Source organism: Heptranchias perlo, chromosome 21, assembly GCF_035084215.1.
Source record: "Heptranchias perlo isolate sHepPer1 chromosome 21, sHepPer1.hap1, whole genome shotgun sequence".
Lineage (NCBI taxonomy): Eukaryota > Metazoa > Chordata > Chondrichthyes > Hexanchiformes > Hexanchidae > Heptranchias > Heptranchias perlo.
Genome location: NC_090345.1, coordinates 8,666,132 through 8,691,732, shown reverse-complemented (window position 1 = coordinate 8,691,732; position 25,601 = coordinate 8,666,132). Strand labels below are relative to the sequence as shown.

The 25,601-nt window shown below is 43.0% G+C and overlaps 1 protein-coding gene across 1 annotated transcript in view; it reads right to left on the bottom strand.

Annotated features, from left to right (window-relative positions):
- Nucleotides 1–23,684, bottom strand: part of hpse2 (heparanase 2) — a 220,012-nt gene extending 196,328 nt beyond the window's left edge. The window contains exons 1-3 of the mRNA XM_068002697.1: nucleotides 23,290–23,684; nucleotides 21,515–21,672; nucleotides 20,489–20,650 (exon numbers count right to left, since the gene is read on the bottom strand). Coding sequence (XP_067858798.1) covers nucleotides 20,489–20,650; nucleotides 21,515–21,672; nucleotides 23,290–23,585 — 616 coding nt within the window. The 5' untranslated portion in view covers nucleotides 23,586–23,684. The remainder of the gene's footprint in view (nucleotides 1–20,488; nucleotides 20,651–21,514; nucleotides 21,673–23,289) is intronic.
- Nucleotides 23,685–25,601: the final 1,917 nt, after the last annotated feature.

Sequence of the window (25,601 nt, the reverse complement as noted above, 5' to 3'; positions counted from 1 at the left end):
ACTCCCCAGCCAGGGGAAATATCCTCCTTGTGACTAGTCTGTCAAGCAGTGTAAGAATTTTTTATGTTTCAATGAGGTCACCTCTCATTCTTCTAATGGCAGCAGGCGCCTCATAGGAGCTGTTGGGAATCTGCTGTGCGTAATTTCACTATTGGGGGTTGATATTAACCCCCCCCCCCATGAAGGGTGGGAGAGGCACGGTGGGGGGGATTATAAATTAAAAATCGCAAATGCGACCCCAACCTATCACATGTTGCCGTTTTTATGTCGGCGGGTCATTAGGCGTGTCTGTGTCTCGCTCTCGAGAGGTGGGACACTTCATTATAATATTTAAATCAGGCTCTCACAGTGCAGTTGGGAGCCTGATTTAAATTTAACGCTGGCAGGCCGGGTTTCCCAGAACTTGGGAAACCCGGCAGTTGAAATGGAAACGGGAGCAGCCGGATCAAGCACTACTTGTGAGACAGAAGGAGCATGAGTGCTCCATCCTCTGGCCCCCCAAGCAAATCTTCTGCCAATCACGACCTCTCCTCGCTACCGCGATAGGCCGACCACACCCCCCTCCAACCCTGCGATCACAAGCCTTCTGCTCCACGATCTGCCGACCCCACCCTTCTGCCCCACAATCTGCCGACCGCCCCTTCTGCCCCGCGATCTGCCGACCTCCCCTTCTGCCCCACGATCTGCCGATCCCCCTTCTGCCCCACGATCTGCCAACCCCCACTTCTGCCCCACGATCTGCCAACCCCCCCTTCTGAACTGCAATCTGCCAGCCTCCCTTCTGCCCACGATCTGCCGACCCCTCCTTCTGCCCCACGATCTGCCGACGCCCCACTTCTGGCTACGATCTGCCGACCCCTCCCCCTTCTGAAATGCGATCTGCCGACCCCCAGCCCCCTTCTGAATTGTGATCTGCCGACCCCCGGCCCCCTTTTGCCCCATGATCCCTCCGTCCTTCTTGATTGCCGGTCTGACCTCCCCTTCAACCTGCAATCTTTCCCGATTGCCGGGGACAGCCCCCAATGGTCTGTGGTGGATTTAGGGAGGATGCATTTTTATTAATCGACTCCTGATGGCAGCCCCAGTTGCTACTTTGATCTTCTTGCTGGCGCCAGAGCCATCCTGATCCTACTCCTAGTGGCATTCGGTTGGGTCAGCAGGGGTCATATTGGATCTGTCAGCAGAAGATAAATGGGGTTTGCTCAGAGTTGCACCAGATTTGCACTGGAAATTGGGTCAAGGCTTGAGGAGGAATCAAATTGGGTTAGCATCAGAAATTTCATTCAGTCAGGACTGCGAAATTAACAGGTTAATGAGGGGGATATATCCATATTGCCCCTAAATCTGCCGCTGTTTCTGCAAACTGGAGAGAGGGGAGCCCGGAACAGTGGCAGCCCACAGTACTGATGTGGCGCCTTCTGGCTCCACATTAAGGTAAGTAAAATAAAATTGTTAACTTACTTTCCCGTCAGCAGCCTACAGCGGTTAATTTAAAGACCACTAGTTAGGCCGCTGTAGACCCAGAAAAACTGGGCAGAGCATGTGCGGTGCATAGCTCCACCCAGTTTATGCTGAATTTGGGAGAAGGGTCCTAAAGTAGGCATTGGGACCCTGATTAGCATTTTCAAGGGGTTAGGTTTCAAGTGGGCGCCCTGGTCACTTCGAAATCACTGGATTCCAATTTGGCAGTCAGCGCACTTCCGGGGAAGCTTGGGCACGAGATCACTCCCAAAAATTAGTCGCCACACACCCCCCACCCCCCGCCCCATGCTAATTTGTCACCCAAAAAAATGGGCACGATGGGGACCAATTTATCCTCCATTATTTGGTCATTTATCTCATTGCTGTTTGTGGGACCTTGCTGTATGCAAATTGGCTGCTGCATTTGTCTCCATTACAACAGTGACTCCATTTCAAAAGTGCTCTGTTGGTTGTAAAGCAATTTAGGGCATCCTGAGATTGTGAAAGGCGCTATATAAATGCAAGTTTGTTCGTTCCTTTCCTTCCTTCTTTCCTTCCTTCTTTGTTTCTATGCTCCTTTTTTCTTTATTACTTTCCTTCTTTCCTTGTTTCTTTTCAACTGCAGGGAGCCAATATATGGATGCCATTCACCCACGGTCTAAACTAAACGAGTGCCAATATAAAAATGTCCTTAATGCTGTGCTGGCTAAGATGAGCTCACTCAGTACAGACCAGAAACTGAAGCAGGGCTCCTCCTGGTCTGTGTGAGTCAGTTTCACACTGGGCAGTGCATTTACCGACCGAGGCATCAAGGGAGCTACTTCTCCCAAAGATTAATTTGTTTAAAAAAAGTATCACAAACCAGGATCATATCCTTGTGTAGACTGTAATACAGTGAAATCTTTTAAATCTAATCTCAGTTTGCCTGACAAAACATCACTGCAGCTTAATCCTCATAAACGTTTAACTAGTTTGTCAAGTATCGATCAAGATCTTGGATCAAGGCTGCTCAGAGCTCCAGACAAACACAGGAAAATTGCTTCCCTTTGTACCACAGTCCATTTAATCATTTATTCTAGCGATTTAATCTCATCAGAAAACACTGAACAGAGGCAGCGGCTTTACACTTTCCAGCCGGGGTCAGTGGATGGTGATCAGACACAGGACTCTTTTCCCCCATTCCTAGCCTCGGGGCGCTGCACTCAATTGTGATACTCCAGCTGCCACATTGGCTGAAATTAGATTTGTGAAGCGTGCTATCGTCTCTGTGGAGCAGATTTTACGATGTAGTGCATCCAATGCCAAGAGCATTAATCGGGATGTCGCACATGGAGGGTGAGCACGCCCCATTTCACAGTCTGGCAAATTTACTGCCCATTAACTACTTGTCTTCTGACCCCTCAATGCCTCTCCGCTATCTACAAGGCTCAGGTCAGGAGCATGATGGAATACTCAACACCCGCCTGGATCAGTGCAGCTGGAACAACACTCCAAATTGGGCGGCTGTTGAAACCGGCACACTAACCTTCTCACCCGATATTCCAATTAGCTCTCCCATCATGAGAAGCTCAGTGCTGGACGCTCTACATGATGAAATCTGCCCCTCTGTGTCATTTAATTGTGAATACTTTTGGAGTTCCCAAGCACTAAAAATATCAAGCAACGACGAGCCAATTTTCATTTGCGCCATTTATCGGGCCGATGAAGCTCGCCGGCAAATTTTCTGATGTCAGTCTGAACGTGCGCTGATAGTCAGCTTGACAATCAGGGGCAGGGGAGGGGGGAGGATCCGGCGGAGCTATGCCGGAAATGGGTACCCCACAAAATATATCGGAGAAAGGTATTTAGCAACATTTTGTAAGCGGCCCTTTAAGGACCACTGGTATCAGCCGCTGAATGGTCAATTCCGCTGGGCGGAGCATGTACTGTGGACTAAAATTGCATCAGAGTCTTAAATAGGGCGGAGGACCCCAATTTAAATATTTTAATGAGGCTTCTGCCAGTTTTGGGCTGGAACGCTGGCCGCCTATTTTGAGGCAACCTTGGGTGGCGAGTGAGCGGTAAAAATATATTTTCATTTTCGTCTGCTTAGCACCACATTCACAATGAGAAACAGGGCGTTAGGCAGGTGTAAATCGCACTCTGAATTGAGAAAGAAAGAACCTGTGCCTTTCACAACGTCAGATGTTCCAAAGAGCATCACAATCAATTAAGTACTTTTGAAGTGTAGTCATCTGGATTGGTCCTTTGGAAAAGGAAGTGTGCAAGACAAAATGGTGGGTCTTCTTAACTAAAACTGATATATCTGAAATTAAGCTATTTCTCAATGTTGTACCACAGGCACATCTTAACACTGGTGTAATACAATAGTTTCACCTTCCCTAAGCAGAATGAAGTAGCATACAGTCAAAATGGTAACCCTGCCCCTCCCCCCCCATCCCAAACTCCTTTGTGGATGTGAAATTACATGTCTTAACAAATTTAGGTAAGACATTAGGTTATTGGTCTGAGCCCCACATGTGGTCGTGAAATTGCTCTGGGAGATGTCCTGCTGGATCCCTGGAGCCCCCCCCTGCTGCTTGCGGGACATTGCACCAGAATTGACAGGGGATACAGAATATGTGACAGAGTGACCTCTGGTCTTTCTCGATGGTGGTATTCCCACCTCTGAGTCAGAATGGTTGGGTTGGAGCCTCACTCCAGACAGTCCCGGCGAGTGGAGATCAAAGCGCCAGCTCTGAATACTGGAATTGACGTCCAGCAGGGTTACTTGCGCCCAATGGATGCTGGTGGTGCCCCCATCATAAAGGGTATGCTTGGTTGCAACCCACTTAAGAGAAGGTACTCTGAAGATAAAATCCATGAGTAAGGCAATGGGAAACCACGTCAGCTACTCTTCCCTAGTAAATGGCTTCAGAATTTCATCCACAAGACTTGAGTTAGGACCTGCTCTGGGGCAGAACACAACAGAAGGACGAACGGACAGAACAACTCCACTCAAACACAGGCAGGTGAAAGGACATATGCTGGCTGAGGTATTTCCTGCCAATTGCACTCTGGCTGTGTGAAGGGCTGGGAATGCTTGTGCCTTCCTGATATCCGGTGTTGCTATAGCAGCAAGGGGATTAAACGGCTGCCTTTGCCCGTACAATTTATCGCAGGGAGACCGATTGCACAGGCTAAGGCCGGGTGGTAACACAAGTTTTTAAAAGAAATTTGAGTTACCCCAGGGAGGCCTCCAGCCAGCCCAGAAGCAGATGCCAGAGACCTGCCATGAACAATTTGTTTCCCTTTCCCTATTCCATCGATAGGCCACCAAAAATATGGATATGACCCAGACCCTGGAAAATTGGTCATGGTTGAGAGCAGGCCATTGGGGCGAGGGGAGCTCCCACTCCGCTGGAGATGAGCCTGGATTCCACCAATGTGGAAAATTCCAGCCAGAGTGTCAGGTGGAAACCTTTGGCTTCAATGAATGTCAACAAGCATAAGAACATAAGAAATGGGAGCAGGAGTAGGCCATACCTCGAGCCTGCTCCACCCTTCAATAAGATTATGGCTGATCTTCTACCTCAACTCCACTTTCCCACCCAATCTCCATATCCCTTCATTCCCTTAGAGTCCAAAAATCTATCGATCTTAGTCTTGAATATACTCAACAATTAAGCATCCACAGCCCTTTAGGGTAGAGAATTCCAAAGATTCACCATCTTCTGAATGAAGAAATTCCTCCTCATCTCTGTCATATATCGCCCACCCCTTATCCTGAGACCATACCCCCTAGTTCTAGACTCTCCAGCCAGGGGAAACAGCCTCTCCGCATCTACCCTGTCAAGCCCTCTGTCAAGCGGTGGAAGTTTACATCAAAGATAATTATGTGGATAACTCTGTGTCTCCCCTCTTAGCCCTACAGAAATATTACATTGCACTCTTTCAGCTGGCACTCTCAAACCCAGTTTTCAGTAGATGCACTTTCACAGCATAAAGCTGTCTATAATTTGGCAATAATTGGCATTAAGCTGGCAATCTCACTCAGCGAGGCCACATAGAGAGCTTTACTATGCATCCATCCGTTGCTTTTCCTGATTCATGGAGCCAATAGCAGGAAAATGTTCCATTCCCCAAGCACTGACATGATACACATTGATGAGTAAAAATGTACCACAACAACAAATATATAACAAAGAAAGTTACCTTGCACATAGGACTTTTAAGCAGCTGTGATTTTGCATATGCACAATTTCTTCTCCATAGCCTGCTATTATGTTTATGGGTTTTTACCCTACATATTGAGTTCCCCATCTCAGACCACTCCTGTAAGCAAGCCCTTGCTCCCGATGACCTGGAGTGTGTCTTTACTTTCTCAATTGCTAGGCTATTGTAGTGAACCCAAGGATCAAACACACTGTCACTGTATTTTGGCTTACTAGGTGTACCATGTATCCTCATATGATTTCCTTGACTACAGAAGGCAGAAGAATAACCACTGTGTCAGAGCATGGCTTAGAGTATAAGCTACTATATAGGTTTACTGAATGGTAAACAGATGAATGAACTGTGTCAAATGCAAGCAGTACATTTAGAGTAAATTCAGAATTTACTATTCCTTCCCAGGATACCAAAAACAACATAGTGCTTTGCCTATAATCTATTCCAGAGGCACAGTCTTTAACTAAACTTACATGATACTGACCAACTCATAAAGGCTCTGGCCTATCTCTGTCTATCATGGCTTCAGAATGACTGATGACCGGATGAAGGTCAGCCTCAGATAAATCATTCAAATCCTTTGAGGGTATACTGCAACAGAGGAATTTAAAAAATGTTTCTCTTAAATTCAGCCAGAGCTGACAATCAAACATATACCTTAAAACATACAAAAGATGTTTGTATTTGAATTGAATGACTTAACTCCAGTACCTGGGGAAGAAATTATCCTGTCTCACCAAAATGCTGTTGGAAGAATCCAATTAATGCCTATAAGTAATGACATTTTGAACACAATGGACCAGGTATGTAGATGTAGAGTTACAATTTACATATTGTTGACTCTGACATTTACATCAGACAACTGTCTGACTCCGGATACAGTGGGTAGATCATCATCTTCACCGTCTGGGGAGTAATCTGGCAGAGCAGATCACCTGCCCTTTATAGAACCCGCACATTTTCATTCCACTTGATTACAATGGAATGAAAATCGGGTAGATTCCATAACGAGTGGGAGATCTGCTCTGCCAGATTACTGCCAATGCCGTGAAGGTGAAAATCTACCCCAGTGTGTATGAAAAAGCTTATGCTATTTTCTTTAAGGGAACCTTAATTTTAACCCTGCATGCACCCAAGAAAAGCAATAGAATAATACACTATGGACAAAAATGCTTTATTAAAATCTTAACCTGACTGCACTGTAATGTAAAATGAGGCAGAGAACTGTCTTTGGAAGAAAGGAAATCAATCTCAAAAGTTTTGCATTTGCTTGCCTCTCTGAAGGCAGCAACATCACCAACTGTCAAATATATATTTTTTATTATTAATTCTTGGGATGTGGGCCTCGTTGGTAAAGCCGGCATTTTTTGCCCATCCCTAGTTGCCCTGAGAAGGTGGTGATGGGCCTTGAACCGGTGCAGTTTATGTGCAGTTTGATACAATCGAATGGCTAACTAGGCAGTTACATGTCAGAGGGCAGTTAAGAGTCAACCACATTGGTGTGGGACTAGCGTCACATATAAGCCAGACTGGGTAAGTTTCCTTCCCTAAAAGTCATTAATGAACCAGTTGAGTCTTTACAACAATCCGACAACTTCATGGTCACTTACCAGCTTTTTAATTCCAGATTTTATTTTTAAACTGAATTCAAAATTTCGTGGTGGAATTTGAACTCACGTGCTCTGGATGAGGAGTCCTGTAACATAATCATATCCTCCTAAACAACAGACACGCACAGTTTGCTCCTCCACTGGCACCAGTGCCCACGTTAAGAGCAGGGTAGATTCTTAGGTCTCCCAGCAGCTTGCAGAACCACTTCTGCCTGAAGCAGCTGTGCAATGTAAAGGGCCCATTAAATCAGGCACAGTTTTGGCATCATCAAAACAGGATCTTCATAAAATATCTGTACATGACCTTTCTTTTAAAACTGTTCAGACCCGGCTCATATAAAAATCATTACAGGTTCAATGTGTCTGCTGTTATCTCTAATATTAACTCCAGCTGGGCATTTCCTTAAGAGCAAAAAGCTCATGGGCATTTTGTAAACAGGAACTTCTGCATTGCAAGATGACATAAACAATGAGAGCAACTCTTGACAGGTTTATAGTCTTACAGTATTCATCAAAATCCCGAGGCAAAATTGCTGTGTCATAATCACTCCCACATATACATTATGTCTGACTCACTCTTCAGTCTTGCCAGTGCCTTTATTTTTCAAACGCCTATACACAGATGATCTCTGCACAGTGTGTAATAGGGGTTTATGTCACCAGGTCCATATGTGCCATTGCGTCGAGCCTCAGGGACCACAAGTTGGATTTTCCCTCCAAGGAAGATCGCCCGGTAGGCTCGTTGTGAGGCCTGGTCCATTTTGAGGGCCAGTAGCAATAGGGCGGCTAGCTGTGGCCGCAGTTCGAGCGCTCTGGGGTAGATCTACCACTAGGATGCAAGGGTAGGTCCGTGGGGGGGTTGCGGAATAGTGGATGCATTGGTTTTGATCTTCCAGAATTCCCTAGATTCTGGAAAGGTCCCTGTGGATTGGAAGGTAGCAAATGTTACCCCGCTATTCAAGAAAGGGGCTAGAGAGGAAACAGGGGACGATAAGCCAGTTAGCCTGACATCAGTAGTAGGGAAAATGCTAGAATCTATTATTAAGGATGTAGAAACAGGGCACTTAGAAAATTATAATATGATTAGGCAGAGTGAACACGGTTTTATGAAAGGGAAATTGTGTTTGACAAATCTATTAGAGTTTTTTGAGGGTGTAACTAGCAGGGTAGATAAGGGGGAACCAGTGGATGTAGTATATCTGGATTTTCAAAAGGTATTCGATAAGATGCCACACAAGAGGTTGTTACACAAGATTAGGGCTCATGGGATTAGGGTAATATATTAACATGGATTGAGGATTGCTAAACAGACAGAAAACAGAGAGTAGGAATAAACGGGTCATTTTCGGATTGGCAGGTTGTGACTAGTGGGGTGCCGCAAGGATCAGTTCTTGGGCCTCAGCTATTTACAATCTATATCAATGACTTAGATGAGGAGAAGAATAGAAAAGCAGAATATTTTTTAAAAGGTGAGAGACTAAGAAATATTGGTATTCAGAGGGATTTGGTGTCCCTGTACATGAATCACAGAAAGTTAACATGCAGGCACAGCAAGCAATTAGGAAGGCAAATGGTATGCTAGCCTTTATTGCAAGGAGGTTGGAGTTTAAGAGTAAGGAGGTCTTGCTGCAATTATATAGGGCTCTGGTGAGACCACATCTTCAGTACTGTGTACAGTTTTGGTATCCTTACCTAAGGAGGATATACTTGCCTTAGAGAGGGTGCAACGAAGGTTCACTTAGATTGATTTCTGGGATGAAAGGGTTGTCCTATCAGGAGAGATTAAGTAGAATGGGCCTATATTCTCTGAAGTTTAGAAGAATGAGAGGTTTTCTCATTGAAACGTATAAAATTCTTAGAAGGCTTGACAGGGTAGATGCTGAGAGACTGTTTCCCCTGGTTGGGGAGTCTAAAACTAGGGGTAATAGTCTCAAGATAAGGCGTCAGCCATTTAGGACCGAGATGAGGAAAAATTTCTTTGCTCAGAGGGTTATGAATCTTTGGAATTCTCTATCCCAGAGGACTGTAGATGTTCAGTCGTTGAGTATATTCAACGCTGAGATAGATAGGTTTTTGGACACTAAGGGAATCAAGGGACATGGGGATCAGGCGAGAAAGTGGAGTTGAGGTCGAAGATCAGCCATGATCTTATTAAATGGCAGAGCAAGCTCGAGGGGCCATATGGCCTACTCCTGCTCCTATTTCTTACGTTCTTATACCTGGATGGGGAGGGAGAGCCAAAGTGGCGGCAGCCCAGGCTGCTCTAGTGATTCCTGAAGGAAAACTCCTGCTCCTCCTAGCCCCACAAGGATAAAGAGGAACTTACCTTTGATATCCTCTATGGCCAAGGCACCAGCTAATACTGGCCCGAGCCTACACAGCGCCACTTCGCCCAGTTCAGTCCACAAACGGCAATCGGGGGGGAGGGGGGTCCTATGTACGTCACAGGACCCCGATTAGTATTTTAAATGGGCCTAACAACCTGACTTAGGGGCTGCTCCAGCCACCCAGTGGTAGGCCCGGGAGAACAAGGCTGTAGTTCAAGGCCCACCATTTTCCAGGCTCTGCCTCCCTGTTTCCACCAGACAGGAGGCCCGTGAATCCGGCCCATGAAGTTTAAATCCTAATTCCCGTACATCTCAAGTCGCCGATACGAATAGATTTTGAGGCAACAGGGATATAAAAAACATAGCCTTTCCAAACCTTTGGGTCTACCAAATTCAAACAGGGAAAACCAGCAAATAAAAGATATAAGAGCAAATAAGACTGAGCTGCCTGGGTTTTGAGGGCCAGATAGCTAGGGCTCGGGGACTGCATGTGGTCCACAGGCTGTAGTTTGGGCACCCCAGTATTTTAAAATCTGTTAATAGGCCATTCACCTCATTAACTCAATCTTTGTGAAAGTGGTTCGGTAGATTTAACATAATCCCTTCAATTTATATCGAGTAATAACAATTAACAGTTTATTACTGGAAAGTAAGAGCAGGCATTATAAATAACAGTCAAACCGAGATCCCCTCTGCCTGTCGTTCAGGTGGATGTTAAAGATCCCATGGCACTATTCAAAGTACAGCAGGGAGTTCTCCCAGTGTCCCAGTCGAATTTCCTTCCTCAAGCAACAACACCAAAAATAAAACAGATTAACCGATCATTCAGCTCGTTGCTGTTTGAGGGAAGTTGTCGATACAGGGTGGTTCTGGCATCTGCCTACATGACACAAGTCATCGCAGTTCACAAATAATTTATCGTGAATAATGTTTAGACATTTTGAAATGATAAGGCACTATATTAGTACAAGTATCTTTTATTTCTTTTTGTTCAAAATACAATTAGCTCTGCGTATATGTTATAAATAATATGGTCAGTATGCGTTACGGATATTAGTCTGTACAATAAGAATATAAAATAAAATTGGGAATGCTGGTTCCATGGCTTGGTACACTGGCCTTTCCATGGCTGGGAGCTGGGTTCAATTTCATTTAAAATAAAATATTAAACTGCAAAAATCAGGAAATTATGTAATATAATCAGTCACATGGGTTTTATAAATAGGGGCATAGAGCACAAGAGTTCGTAGGTAATGATAAATGTACAAGGCAATGGTTAGACCACAGTTGGAACATTGTGTGAAGTTTTGGGTGCCCCATTAAAAGAAAGCACATTCAAGCCCTAAAAAGTATACAGCTTAGTTTCACCAGGATAATACCAGGGATGGGAAACTATAAGAGAGAATGACCTTACATTTATATACTGCTTTCATAACCTCAGGACATCCTAAAGCACTTCACAGCCAATGAAGTACCTTTTGAAGTGTAGTCACTGTTGTAAGGTAGAGAAACGTGGCAGCCAATTTGTGCCCAGCAAGGTCCCACAAACAGCAATGTGATTAATGAACTGAGAATCTGTTCTTTAGTGATGTTGGCTGAGAGTAAATATTGGCCGGGACACCCGCAGAACTCCCTTGCTCTTCTTTGATAAGTGTGTTACACCCAGTTTAGCAGAATGAGTCACAGGTAGTGATAGTTTTATACACTGGAGAGTTTGAGGTGTAGCTTTGTTTTGTTTTTTAATAACATTTAATTTTCTGTTTCATCCCCCTATTTGTTATGTAAAAGGTATAAATTTATAAAGACTTTAATTTAAATTTTAATTTTCAAGAACACCAGTTAGGAAGAACTTGTATCAAGGATTAAACCATTTTCTTTTTCATTTTTCTCCCTTTTCCATTAATAGCGGTGACTTAGGCTGGGCTATAGTTTCATGAACACCAGCCGGCCTCTCACACCTCACTCAAGTGGACTTTCATCATGCGTGAGTCTATAAGAAGTTCATCAGAACTCTTGAGGAAGGGTCCGCACCTGAAACACTATCCTAACTTTCTCTTTCAGAAGGTGACTGACCTGCCCTGCATTTCCTGTTTTATTTTGGATTTACAGCATTTGCAGATTTTTTAATTTATCTTTATGTTACTGCATATTACAGGGAAACTGGGTACTTAGGGGCACTGGGTAGTTCTATGAGCTGAGCTGGACAATGGCCTTTCACTGTTAGGACTCAGGATCAAATCCAGCCCACACTGATGGGATGAAAAGTTTCCCCTGTCTGCTTGCTATAAGGATCCTACATAAAATGACCAGTTCCTACTAGTCATGCTCCCACAGTACAAAAGTAACCCTAATTTGGTACCAATTGGCGATCTTACTCAAAGAGGTCACAAGATGGCAGCTGGTGCAGCAAGCAGGAAAATGCCACACTGGTGAAGTAGGCAGTTACTCATCTGAGGTTGGAGCTGAGGCACGTTGATGGGGCTGAGCACAGGGAGGTGTTACACCTGACCTGAAAATTCTTGATGCTAACAGGTCATAGAAACGGACAGTGTTCCATTCACAGCAGTAACATCCCTCGCCTAGATGAGCAAAAGCAGTCGCAAAAAAAAAAATTGACGTGTAATGACAGGTAATGTCTGCTGGTGAGGATGGCTACATCATCACTCATCACTGTCATTTGTGAATTACTGGATTGGCCTCGCCAGTGGAGCTTTATGTCTTATCATTTGATCATGATAGGCCTCGATTGATCTTGTGCACGCTTAGGAAGTGATTTGTTGGTAAATGTAATCTTTCCCTTTTGCGGGATCACAATTCTATTGTTTGATTTCAACATGCCAGTTCATTACATGGTTGAAAGAAAATGATGGCGCATAAAAGCTTCATGCTTTCGGACATATGTTTTTGATTCTCTTAACCCTTTGCCCACGTCAATTCTTTACTTTATAAAAAAAACTTCCTTTTAAATAACTGCCTTTGGAAGACGAAGAAATTCCCTAAATTGATTGTGGATGTGGGTTCAAAGAGTGATCGTTACAATTTATAACACCCATGTGGACCCAGAAACCGTGGAAAACAAAATTCCTTTTTTATACCGCTCGTATGATCTTGCAGCTGTGGAAATCAGAATCGTATTCCCGCAGCTGCCACATCATCAACCAGGATGACGGCACGATTACCAGACCAGGCAGCTGGCCAAGCACCTGGCACAAATACCAGACCACGCACCCTGCCCAGCATCCTGGCACAAATACCAGACCAGGCACCCTGCCCAGCACTGGCACAAATACCAGACCAGGCACCCTGCCGGCATCCTGGCACAAATACCAAACCACGCACCCTGCCCAGCATCAATGCACAATTACTACACCAGGCAGCCCAGTCAGTATCCTGACACAATTATCGACCAGGCAGCCCAGTCAGTATCCTGACACAATTATCGACCAGGCAGCCCAGTCAGTATCCTGACACAATTATCGACCAGGCAGCCCAGTCAACATCCTGACACGATTACCAGACCAAGTAGCTGCGTCAACATCCAGACACGATCGCTAGACTAGACAGGAAGCCCAGTCAGCATTCTGACACGATTACCAGACCAGGCACCCTGCCCAGCATGCTGACACAATTACCAGGCCAGGCAGCCCAGTCAGCATCCTGACACGATTACCAACCAGGCACCCTGCCCAGCATCCTGACACGATTACCAAACCCGCCATCCTGGTCAGCATCCTGCCATCATTACCACATCAGGCATCAAGACCAAGCATCCCAGTAGGATTACCAGATCAGACAGAGAGCTCTTCAAGGAACTGGACTTTCCACTCCAGAAACAGACATTTCCAGATCTGCCAGGAACTCGGGAAGCAAATTCAACTCCAAGTTAAATTAGCAAAGGTTTAGGTTTGGCTTGGTTCAGTCACGATGTTTGCGTTAACTTGTATTTCAGTGTGAATTTGGAACTGCTCTCAGGGTTCCTACCTTTTAACAAAGCTGATCAGAGAGCAGGATAGAGGCAAGGTACGTGATGGGATCATTATGCGAGCTCTGAGTTTTTTATATGCTCCTGATGAAACTTAATTGAAAACTTTAATGACAAATGACTTCACATCATAAGATGTGGAAAAACTGGACTTGTATTTTAAAAATTAGACTTTTGATATCTGGTTTACAACTTTGAATTTGCTGGTCCAGCAAAAATGGATGGTCCAATCCCAAAAGGACTGGAGTTAAAAGATAGAGCGGGATAAATCCCAACTGCACCTAGTTATTCATAAATGCTGCCCAACATTACTCTCTAGGTTACTGTAATGACTTTGACTGTTCAACAGTGTTCTCGTCCATTAAATGTAGGCTATGTGTCATACTATTGATCTTATGGGACAATGAGAAGGAATATTTTTAAAGCCTTGTATTTATAAAGCGTCTCTCAGAAACATCTCAAAGCGTCAAAGCACCTCAAATACAATTAGCTACTTTGAAGTGCAGCCACTATTGTCACAGCAAATGGTTATGAGTTTCACTCCCTGCCTCTGGAGGCAAAGTACCCTGTCAGCTTTTAGACTGAGGCCCCGCCTATCTGTTCAGGTGGTTGAGGTTGAAGGGCCCAATACACTATTTGAAGAAGAGTACCCCAACTCTTCAAATAGTGCGCTGGGATTTTTAACCCGAATGGGCTGGTCAGCAAGACAGGCCACATCAACCAAACAACACCACCTCCAATGACGCAGCACTTCCTTAATAGTGAAGTATCAGCTTAGTGTTTTTTTTAATGTTCTCAAGTCCTCAGGTGGAGCTGAAGGCCAGAACCTTCTGACTTAGAGACAAGACCCTAACAGCGAGGCTGCCTCCTATGATTGTTCTGCTGAATCCATTTCCTGCAAGCAGGTGGCATAGACCCTCATAACAGCATAAGCACCAGGAGCTGGTTCATAGGTACCCAGCCTTCCAGGGTCTAAATTAAAAGAACAATATAAGAGCACATTTCACCTTACCACAGCAAGGTCCCACAAACAGTATATGACATTAATGAGAAGGCGGCTCAGCACCACCTTCTCAAGGGCAATTAGGGATGGGCAATTGCCAGCGACCCCCACATCCCATGAACGAATAATAAAAAAAAATTAATAGCCAGTTAATCTGTTATTGGTGGTGTTGGTTGAGGGAGGAATGTTGGCCAGGACACTGGAAGAACTCCCTGCTCTTCCTTAAATAGCGCCATGGGATCTTTTACAACCGTTGAACTGCCAGAACAGGCTGAGGGGGCCTTTGTTTAACATCTCATCCAAAAGGCAACAGCAATTCAACTCTCCTTCATTATTGAGGTGAGGTGTCAGCCTTCAGTTGTGTGCTTAAGACCTGGAGTGGGGCCTCAACTCACAACCTTCTGACTAAGAGGCAAGTGTGCAACCGACTGAGCTAAGATAGCAGGTTTCTTGGGGCAGTACAACAGAACTTCCCAGAGCAATGTCAATGAAGTGCATATTTCAAGCCATCCGTTCCTTTACAGATTGTCTCAATGCAGATTGAGTTGTAAAGGTGCCAAACTTCTTTTCTTTGGCAATGTAGTATATTTAGTTCATACTGGGTTGGACAGCTGTTCCTGGTAATCTCCCCATGTGTATGAAATACAGTAACTTCAAGCCCGGATATAATGTACTGTCATGAAATAAAAAGCAGTAAGAGTTTGAAAGTTTTAATGTCTTTTCCACTGGACCTGTGACAAGGGTCGACTGTGAATTCAAGCAGTGGCATATTTATATCATATTTCAATTTCCACCCCCACCCCACCCTCTCTCCCTGTTTAGATGCCCCCAGTGCTGCTGCTGACTGCCTGGCCTCCTCTGTCAGTCAGGACGACATGGTGAAACAGATGGACGAGAAGTTTCTGCGTGGACCCCAGCAGCGATGCCATGGTGTCACCAGCTGGCAGGAGGCCCAAGTCTAAGAGAAGGACAATGGTTTTCCCTCCCACAGAAGACCTGATGCCCAGTACCACCAACGGTAGCTATTTGATCTTACCAGCGACTGGTACTGTGCCTCTAGAGGCAGGCAGCGAAACCCACTCTAAGGAGGAGTTTTGGCAATTGCAACGGCACTGCCACTGCAATGTTTAGATTACGTGCCAAGGAGGCAACCCAGTAAAGGAAACATGGTATAGGCTGTGTGAGAGAGAGAGACCTGGGCACAGCATTGAGTTGTGGGGAGACAGATGGAAGATCTCCACACTGCAAACAGCTCTAGTACCTGACACAGGTCAGGATATCATTGATATGACAGCTTTAATTAATAGTGCCTAGCTTTCATACACACTAAGATTATTTGAAGATGTAGTGAGCCTTTTCAATGTTAATTGTATCCATGTGATTTATATCAATTAGTGTTAATTGTATTCAGGTGGTGCGTATCAATTGGGAACTCTCTTGCATCCATTTATAAGAGAGCTCATCTAGGGTGTGGTGTGGGTAATGTGGAGCTCTGTGAATAAAGACTTGGAAGCAACTGAAGACCAGACTCTAGTATTCTAACTTTCACCACCTGGCTATCCAATTTGTAACATTCAACAGACATCTTCTGGAATTGGAGATTTAATCAGTCAACACACAATCTATCTGTTGAATAATCTTAATTTTTCTAATTAAAAAAGATTAAGAAAGCAATTAAATTTTCTTAGATTTTACCCTGCTTTTCTTTGTACAATCATATTAAGTCCACCTATAAAGGAGTCAGACATGCCGGCTTTTTATACCTGAGCCAGGGAGCAATTTGCTGTCCTTCTGGTCATTGCCAAGGTATCATAGTATTAATGTGCAATGGTGCTAAAGTCTCTCTGTCCTCCTCCAGTGAAGCACTCCACCTATCTGTTACGCTGAGGAGAGACAGACTCTGGCAGGCAGATTGAAGTAACCGGCAGGACTGAAGTTTTTGACTATCTAGAGGTGAATTGAAAGCTGTATGACCTATGCCATCAAGGTGTACATGCAGGTACATGTTTTTATACTCACATGAAACACAAATAAACACAAATTGGCAGCATGCAACTTAAAATTATTGGGGGGAGGAACTGTTTGCCGTCACTCATCAGTCACTATAAACAAAATCTGTGACATTGGTGCTTTTTTTTAAAAAAGAACTTATATTCAAATGTAAAGAAATGAGCAACAAATACTTTATTCCATGGGTCCCATGCTGTTTCTGATGTTGAAAGACTCGATGACATTTGCGTGCTCCACAAGAAGCATCGTACACCTTGTCTTAATTACGAGCTGGCTTTACAATCCAAACCATCCTTTGATGTTGTGCGTTCTTTTTGTTTGACTTGTTTATGTTCATAAGTGACATCCATTGCAGTTTGGGGTTTCAAGTGACAAATAAGAATGAAATGTTTTTTCCTTGTATTTTAATGTAATAATCATATGCTATTAATTAAGAACATAAAGAACTATTGGGAGCATAAAAAATCCGCTGGGCCCAACAAGCCAGTCCCTTTATGTTAGATCTCAAACCCACCTCCGCACCCCATCTCTCAGTCCTCCCTCTCTCTGGAAACGCATCTAATTGTCTGTTGAACTTATTTATATTTAAATGACTTTGCCTGGTAACAAATTCACATGCAAAAAAAAGTTCCATCTAACTATCCATTCTTTCTCCTAACTTCCTGATTTACTTTTCCTTAAGTTTTTTTTGTGCTCATCAAGGTTAAGATTGTTAATGTTGGGAATTAATTAACTTCTCTTTCAAGCACCGAATTTCAGCATCAAGCAGTTCCAGATCAGCTAAATCACATTAGCTGTTTTGACTCAGTGTGGGACTCGTGCTTGTGCAGTTGGTTCCCAGAAGCCAAATGTAAAATTGCTAGGGCTTGCTAAGATGAAGGGCCTAATAGCACAGTTTTGTGCCGTGGGACCATGCCTACTAGGAACTGGAGTGTCACCACCCAAGTTTATTATAAGTGAGATCCTTACAGCCGGCAGACAGAGTATATTTTCATCCCATCAACCTGGGCTCAATTTAAACCTACTTTGCTCATTTTTAACTAACAATGCACTAAACCCACTGCATCGACATATTCCCTAGTTGAAATTACTTTTAACTGCTTGAAATTAATAATACTCTGGTTGACTGCCTCACTACCTGATCTCACATATGAACAATGGGTACTTGAGGGGCAGTTGGTACCCATTCCCAAGCATGAGTTAAGGTCAAAAGAAGAGGGGAGAAAACTAAGGGAAAAAAATTAAGGAGCAACAAGTTGTACAAGTTATACAATAATGTGGATACAGAGTCAAGACTGATTGAAGTGAGGTGAGAGCTCAGCATTTTAGCATCGCAAGTATACTGAACGTTTCATGCACTGAGAAGCAGCTCCTGTTTCCCTGAGGTGGAACGTGCAGTATTAACTGTAGTTGAGCTTTGACTTCAGCTTCTGAGACCACTTTAAAGAGGTAGCCGCAAACCACTTGATGTTCACGTTGGCTCCAATATACGGAGTGAAGCTAATGTTTAAAATTAAAGTGGAAAAAATTGGTCCAGGATAATCAGCCAATATCCAACAACAGAAATTTTCCCAATTTCAGACACCAGCAAGCAAAGCTGTGTATGTATGTTTAAGCTTTCATACACACTGTTTTACTTTCACCCAGTTTGAGATTGGTGAGGACCCAGCAGTATAACATCATGCCGCCATTCTAAACACTGATAACTCTCAAAAAACAGTACCTGCCGTATAAATGAAACATTTGCTCAAGGCTCCCATTCCCAGAATCACGTCCGAATGCTCAGATGCTGTTATCATGTGAGGGTAATCTAGTGCATGGTCTCTTTAAGGACATATGGAGGCATTGGTTTTCAAATGCAATGAATGGCCTAATTACAAAAGTCTGTGGCACAGATCTTCATAAATGAAGTAGTTATGCACATGTTAGGAACATAGGAACAGGAGTAAGGCCATTCAGCCTCTCGAGCCTGTTCCGCCATTCATTTAGATCTTGGCTGAGCTGTATCTTAACTCCATTTACCTGCCTTGGTTCCGTAACCCTTAATACCCTTGCCTAACAAAATGTTATAGTACAGGTGAGAATATTTGCTCACCAATGGTTTAAATACAGTTTTTTAAAAAAAAGTCTGGCACCTGCTTCACAATATAGGACCAGGATTTCCACAGAGATCTGTATAACAGCTAGATGATAAAACTTCAATCTATCTATTACAGTACTGTTATACTACTGCTTTCATGCTGATGCCAAATGGTTTAGAATGTGCATTTGTGGACAAATGGAAAAAAACTCAGTGCCAATCTGGTTCTCGAGTATGCAAATCCAAATGGTGTGAGACCTCCAATTCACGTTGGTTTGAGTTCACACCAGGTGCAGTATAGTTCCAGTCCAGCACTAAGCCGCATTTTAAGACTGCCCAAATAGTTCCACTAAGCCTCCTGGGAACTTTATGAACTTACTGCTCAAAGTTTTTAATCTCAGCATAGGGCTGTCGTCCCATCCGCTTTCTCTCAAATGTTACAAATTAGCCATCTGGATAGCAAAGCTCTGCGCATATCCCCAAGCATTCTTGTGCACTGCTCCATCATCACCCACCACAGTGCATACCGCAGTCAGCAGTATAACTCAAATTTGCCAATTACAAATTGCTCATAAATACTAGTCTGAGACCAGTAGCTGAAGAATAATTATGTATTTGAAGCAACATTTCTAGACTAATTACGATCAGATCTATGATAGTGGATCAACTTTATAAGAATATTTACCAACACATGAGAGTAACATCTTACAGTGTCATCAAATGCCTTTGCTTCAGAACGGAACTGCATTCAATAACACCAACTCTCTTTCACGGTCTTACATATAATTATTTAAATGTGTTTCATGCATTCTGAAAATTTGAAATCCCAGTACTTGCGTGCATTTAATACAAATGTTTAGCAGACTTCCCAGTCACTTTGACAAACTGCAATCAGCCAACAAGTGAAATCATTAGAAGAAAAACAGCTGATGGGTCAGTTCAGAACAAAATCATTGTTGGTTTCTCCTGCTCAGTGAACCCAACTGATACACCACATGCAACTAGTAGAATACATACAACTATAGTACACCAAATGCAACTATAGTACACCACATGCAATTAGTACAATACATGTAACTGGTACACCACGTGCAACTGGTACAATACATTCAACCAGTACACCACATGCAACTAGTACAATATATGCAACTGGAACACGACATGCACTAGATGTAACGCATGCAATAGGTACACTACATGCACGAGGTACAACCCATGCAACAGGTATACTATACGCACTAGATACAGTCCATACAACTGATGCACCACATACATTTTGCTGTTTTGTTAAATTTAAAACATTCCTTCTTGTTACTCCGTGTTTAATCCGTTGCATTTTACACAGAATTTATTCAAAAGTAATATATGAAATATCGAAAACAAATCATAAATTGGCAAACCACAGCATTAAACTTAATTTCATTTGTAACATATGTGTTAATTTTTTCAATTAAAAAAATCGCTTTTACAACCCGTTCCTTTGCAAACTGAAGCCCACGATGAGAAGTTTTTTGCATGATGCAAAAACACCTGGGTTAGGAAATGACATTCAGCACGGAAATCAAGACTTCGACGCAAAATTACAACCAAAAAAAATGAATCCTGCAGTTACTAAGCTCCGGAGAGAACTATCCAAAATCTATGCCTCAAGCCCGTCTCTCCCTCGCTCAACCGCCTCGTTCAACCGAAGACCCTCACCCCCCCCCCACCCCCCCCACACACACACCTCTGTACTTTATTCAGTCAAAACACCTCGACCCCACGCCCACTCCCCCCTCCCAGCACGGCCTGGCCTGCTCTTCCTACCTGTTACTGTGATGTTGTTGTAGGTATTAGAGAATTGCTCCTTCGTCAGGACAACCTGCATCTGCGATGCTTTCTCTCTCTGTAACTCCAGCATGATGTCTGGGTGCTGCGCGATTTTACAGCCCTTCTGCTTATCCAGGGCGATGTCACTCCGGACAATGTCTGAAATTTGAAACAAAATACTGAAACGTGTGCTTCCCTGTGATCGATCAATCCAACATTAATGCTCTGGTGATTATCACCCCTTCCTTCCCCCACCAGCCAAAAAAAAAACCCGAATCTCTGTTCACGCAACAAAGAGAATTAACTGGAGAAATTTTAATCTTCAAATTAAAAGTTCGTTTACAAAGGAAATCCCATCAAGTGAACAATCCGGGATATTTTACCGTCTATTCTGACACCATCTCCAACCGGCACGGTGCAAAACAGCTAGCTGACACCTTTCAAATGACACACTTTGTTTAATAAAATATAATAGAACTGCGATATATGCATAAAGTGTGACACCTAACAGGTCATACATGTAACTATAATAGTCACAGTGTGACCCGTGGCGAGTTATATATGTAATTCCTGTATTGCATATGTTTATTATGTTATAAACAACTTGACATGTAACGGATATATATACATAGCATAGACAGTTTAAAATGTGGCATGTCGTGGTAGAACGTGCACACAGAGAACACATACAGAAAGATTTATGTATGGAGTACATATATATAATTTGCATGTGTTTCATTATGTATGCATATTATATAGGTGTATATGTTATATATAGATACAAAATACCATAAAAATATAGTGCTTCAAATATAATTAATGTTAAACATCCTTCCGTACATTTTATGCATTATTTGTCTAATATGTAATTGTTGCAATTGTAAAACGTGACTATATACTTTCTGCATCAAGCGGTGTTTAACAGAATTTAGCTTTAGCAAGTGGCGGGTGTCAGGTAGAGAGGACGTCAGCTACACTGGGAGGAGTGCTGATAGAGCAGAGGCGTTAAAAAGATGCAGATACCGTCTTCGTAGTTTTTCAGGTAGTAATCTGGCCCCAGTTCTCCCCTGTGTTTCGCCAGATTTCGATGATTTTGGAATTGTAGAAAATCCGTCCTCTTCCCACCGAACCACAGAAAGGCAGGAGACACCCCCCGGGCCAGCGTCACCAGCCTTTTGGAACTGTGGAAAACACACACGTCATTTTAGGGACCTTTTTAAAAGATCTTTTAACCTCAACTTTCACTGCTTGTGTGCAAAATACAGTCTCACACAAAACGTTGTTTACGCGAGCTGGATATTAAAAATAAGGCGGGGTGGGGGAGTCATTAAACAGTTTTGCGTCTATAAGTAAACAGCTTTCTCTCAAATGTATCGGTGCACTATTTTTAGAATGTTAATTTGAGCACCCATTCTATGTAAAGCGCTTTGGGACGTTTCGGATAGTTTATGGTACGGCGCTGGATAAATGCGAATCTTTATACCGAGGCCACTGAGATTGGAAGTCATGCTCAGTCGTCAGACTCCAGCAAATTGATAGTTGTCGGGTTTATTACTTTTAAGTTTAAAAGAGTTTTGTTTTCAAGGGGCGCTATAATTTTAATCGCCCCACTCGCTACAGAGTGGAAAATATAGTTTAGTGAAAATCATGTATGAGGAAGGGAAGGAGTCTCTGCTTTTTATTTGGGATGTTTAAGCAGCTGGAAGTGTTACACTGGACTCGTATACACACACAGTAACTATAGACGGAATATTGGTTACAACACTGAGGGTGACGAGTTGGGAGTAGAAATCCAAAGTTAAACGGAATTTAAAATCTGATACACAAGAGTCTCACATCAAGAAATAAACATTTCGGCTCCTTTTTAAATTATTTCACACTCAACATTCTGAACCAAATGAAATTCCGCAAATAGCCTAGTTTAACTGTATATTATAACTAGGTTTGATCACCGATGTTTTCAAATCTTGCCTAGTCTCGATCAGTATTAACAGAAAAGGTTCCACTGGATAGTTTAGATGGGTCGCTATTATTCCGTGAAATCGATTTTTTTTATAGTATCTTTTTTTTAAAAACGAAAATCTGTGAAGGGACACGGGAGAAGCAGTTCGACAGACTTGGGAAATATTGGTGCTGACCATTCTACCGCAGTGTTTTTCTGTCAAACTTTGAGCTATGTTTTATTTTAATAATTTAAAGTCTCGATTTAAAAATAGAGCGTCGTTTCGCTCTGTTTAAATTATTTTTCGATGTTGGAACATTCCGTGTATATTACACAAATCGGTTAATTTTACCCTAAATGTATCTCGGTGTAACTGTAGTGAGTTCTAATCGCCGCTTTATAAACGATTTCCTGATTTTAAAACAAAAATCTGGTTTCGCTTTATCGAATTCAACGGCATTTTTGTTTCTTGAATTAAGTTGCATTTATAACTCGCTTTACAAGTTAAAATATTCGGATTTTTTTTTTAGTTGTCCAAACTGAGCAACATCTTGGAAGTTGGAGTTCTCAGAATAATTCGAACTCTAAAATGGCCCTTTGATCAGCCTGGATTAGATAGGAAATATGCCACGTCGAATGCACAGAAGCGAAATGATTAAAAGGGGATCTTAAATGTGTTTGTCTATTTCGAGTAAGTTTCAGGCTATTCGATGCCGCGCGCTTTTGAAAAGTAAACAAAAAAAATTAAACCGAATGAAAAAAAAGCGTGCGAATTTCATGTTAACCCCAGGAAAAAAAAATATTTTAACGCAAAAATATTTTGTCGTTTCTGGTTTCCAGAATAATAAGATTTTACCTTAAGAAATCGATCCAGCCATTGTGCATTACGGCGGGGTCCAGCTGGATTGACAGAAAGTTTTCGCTGACGGTCCGAACCGAGCTCCTGATGTTCACGTCCAGAAGGATGAGAGTCTTCATTTCTCTCGGGTGACTCCTGGCTTGATTGAGAACTCCGGCCGCCGATTTTCGTTCTCCGACGTGAGCCCCGGCCGAGGGGTGAGCGAGCATGGGGAGAGATGCGAAGAAATACAACGCCGGCAAGATCCCAGGGAGGCTGCAGTGGAAGCTGAGAGTTAAGGCGCGGGGCATCATCGTTTAGAGAGAGAGAGAAAATCCAAATCAAATCGAATCAAAATCTCCCAATGCTCGGCAGATGGGAACTTTCAAGCCCGGTGGCGAGAGTGAATTATTTCTTGATCTTGCCCGTGTGTATGTGGTTTACAATGTTTTGATGGCGTGGTTTGCTGATCCACGCCCCCTCTCCGCCAGCCTCCTCCAGCAGCTTCGGTTCCCACACGCCCCCCACCCCCCCCCCCCACTTTAAGATAAGCCTCTACCAGACCGTAACGCTGATTAAAGCCCCGAGACACAGTCCGATTCTTGTCGGCAAAGCCAGACTGCGTTTAAAAATCAGCAACATTTCTTCCCCTCTTCCCGCGCCCTCCGTCTAACAGTCACCTTGTGCGTTACTTGTACAGTCAGACTCCTCTAGAGGAGAGCAAAGGCAGAAACTGAAAATGTGGCAGATGCACAGCAGGTCGATCAAAGAACTAGGTTCACTTTTTTTCTGATGAATGGTCCCACTCCGAACCTGAACCTGTCTTTCTGGCAGACCCGCTTCCAGCATTCTCCTTTTACTTCGGTGATAGATCGATTTTACCAAGCGAATTTAAGCAACGTCAACCCAAAGCAAAGTTAATGCATCAATACGGTGGTACTTTATGAAACGAGGCAGCGCTGATACAACCGGGCATTTTGTCGTTAGAAATTGTTAATAAATGATGAATATAGTCTAAATGAGATTTGTTGTTTTTTTATATTTCCTTTTCCTTTTCGGGCGTTGCTATTTAATTTCTGGGCAGCTCCTATCATATTCCGATTGGATACCTTCAAACCTCTTTAGGTTCTGCGCGAGAACAGAGAAAACGCGTAGTTTTCATAACTGAGATTTTCCCTTTGTTTATTTCAAAAACAAAGTGAAACTTCCGCATTACTGAGAGGATGCAATTGTCTATGAAATAATTTTGCCTTGTGTTGGTTTTAAATTGATGCTCATTATTTAACCAGAGATTAATAGTTCAGCCTTGTTTCACGAACCTTGTTATGTAGCGCCTAGTGATATGACTGAACGCTTTGGGTCTGCTCTGTGTTTTTGGATCTGTCGTGTTTTGGGCGTGTCTCTTGTTATTTGGGTATGTCCTGTGCTTTTGTTCTGCCGTTTGTTATTTGGCTATGGCCTACGTGGTTTTTTTTTGTTTATCATGGATTATTGGGACTCCCTTCTGTTATTTAGGTCTATTCTGTATTAGTGGATCTGTCCTGTGTTAATGGATCTTTTCTAGATTATGTGAATCTGCCTTGTATTCTTGGGTCAGTTTTCTAAAGTATTGTATATTTTACATGTAAAATATTGCATATTGGGCATACGAATGTGCTTTATAAGTACACAATAAATGGGACAGAAATGTCAGAGGGAAATAGAAAGAGACCTGGGGGCTGATAGTTGACAATGTGGTGAGGGAATTAAATAGCAAACAGAATGTGGGAATATATAACCAGAACAATCGAGTAAAAGTGTATTGGTTTGATTTCATTTGGACTATCATGTTCAAAACTGGTCACAGCCCCAAAAAAGTACAAGCAATGAAAAGGGTGCAGAGAAGAGCAACAATACTGACTCTGAGTGTAAAGAGGATGAGCTACCTGGAAGGATTGGAGAAGCTTAAGTTAGCCTGACTAGAATGAAGGAGGTTAATAAGGAACCTCACCAAAGTATTAAAAAATGAATGGTTTAGATATGGTAATCCTGAATATTATTTCAAACTAAACCAGTAAAGCTGGTCTAGAGGACGAGTTTTTAAATTAATGAAAAATAATTTCCTAGCAGATATATTATTTGAGTCTGTACTTTGTTATTGGAGGTCTCCTGTGTTATTTGGGTCTGTCCTGTGTTAATAGGGTTTGCCCTGTATTATTTGGGTCTGTTCTGTGTTATTCAGGTCTGTCCTGTGTTATTTGGGTCTGTCCTGTGTTAATAGGGTCTGCCCTGTGTTATTTGGGTCTGTTCTGTGTTATTTGGATCTGTTCTGTGTCATTTGGGTCTGCTGT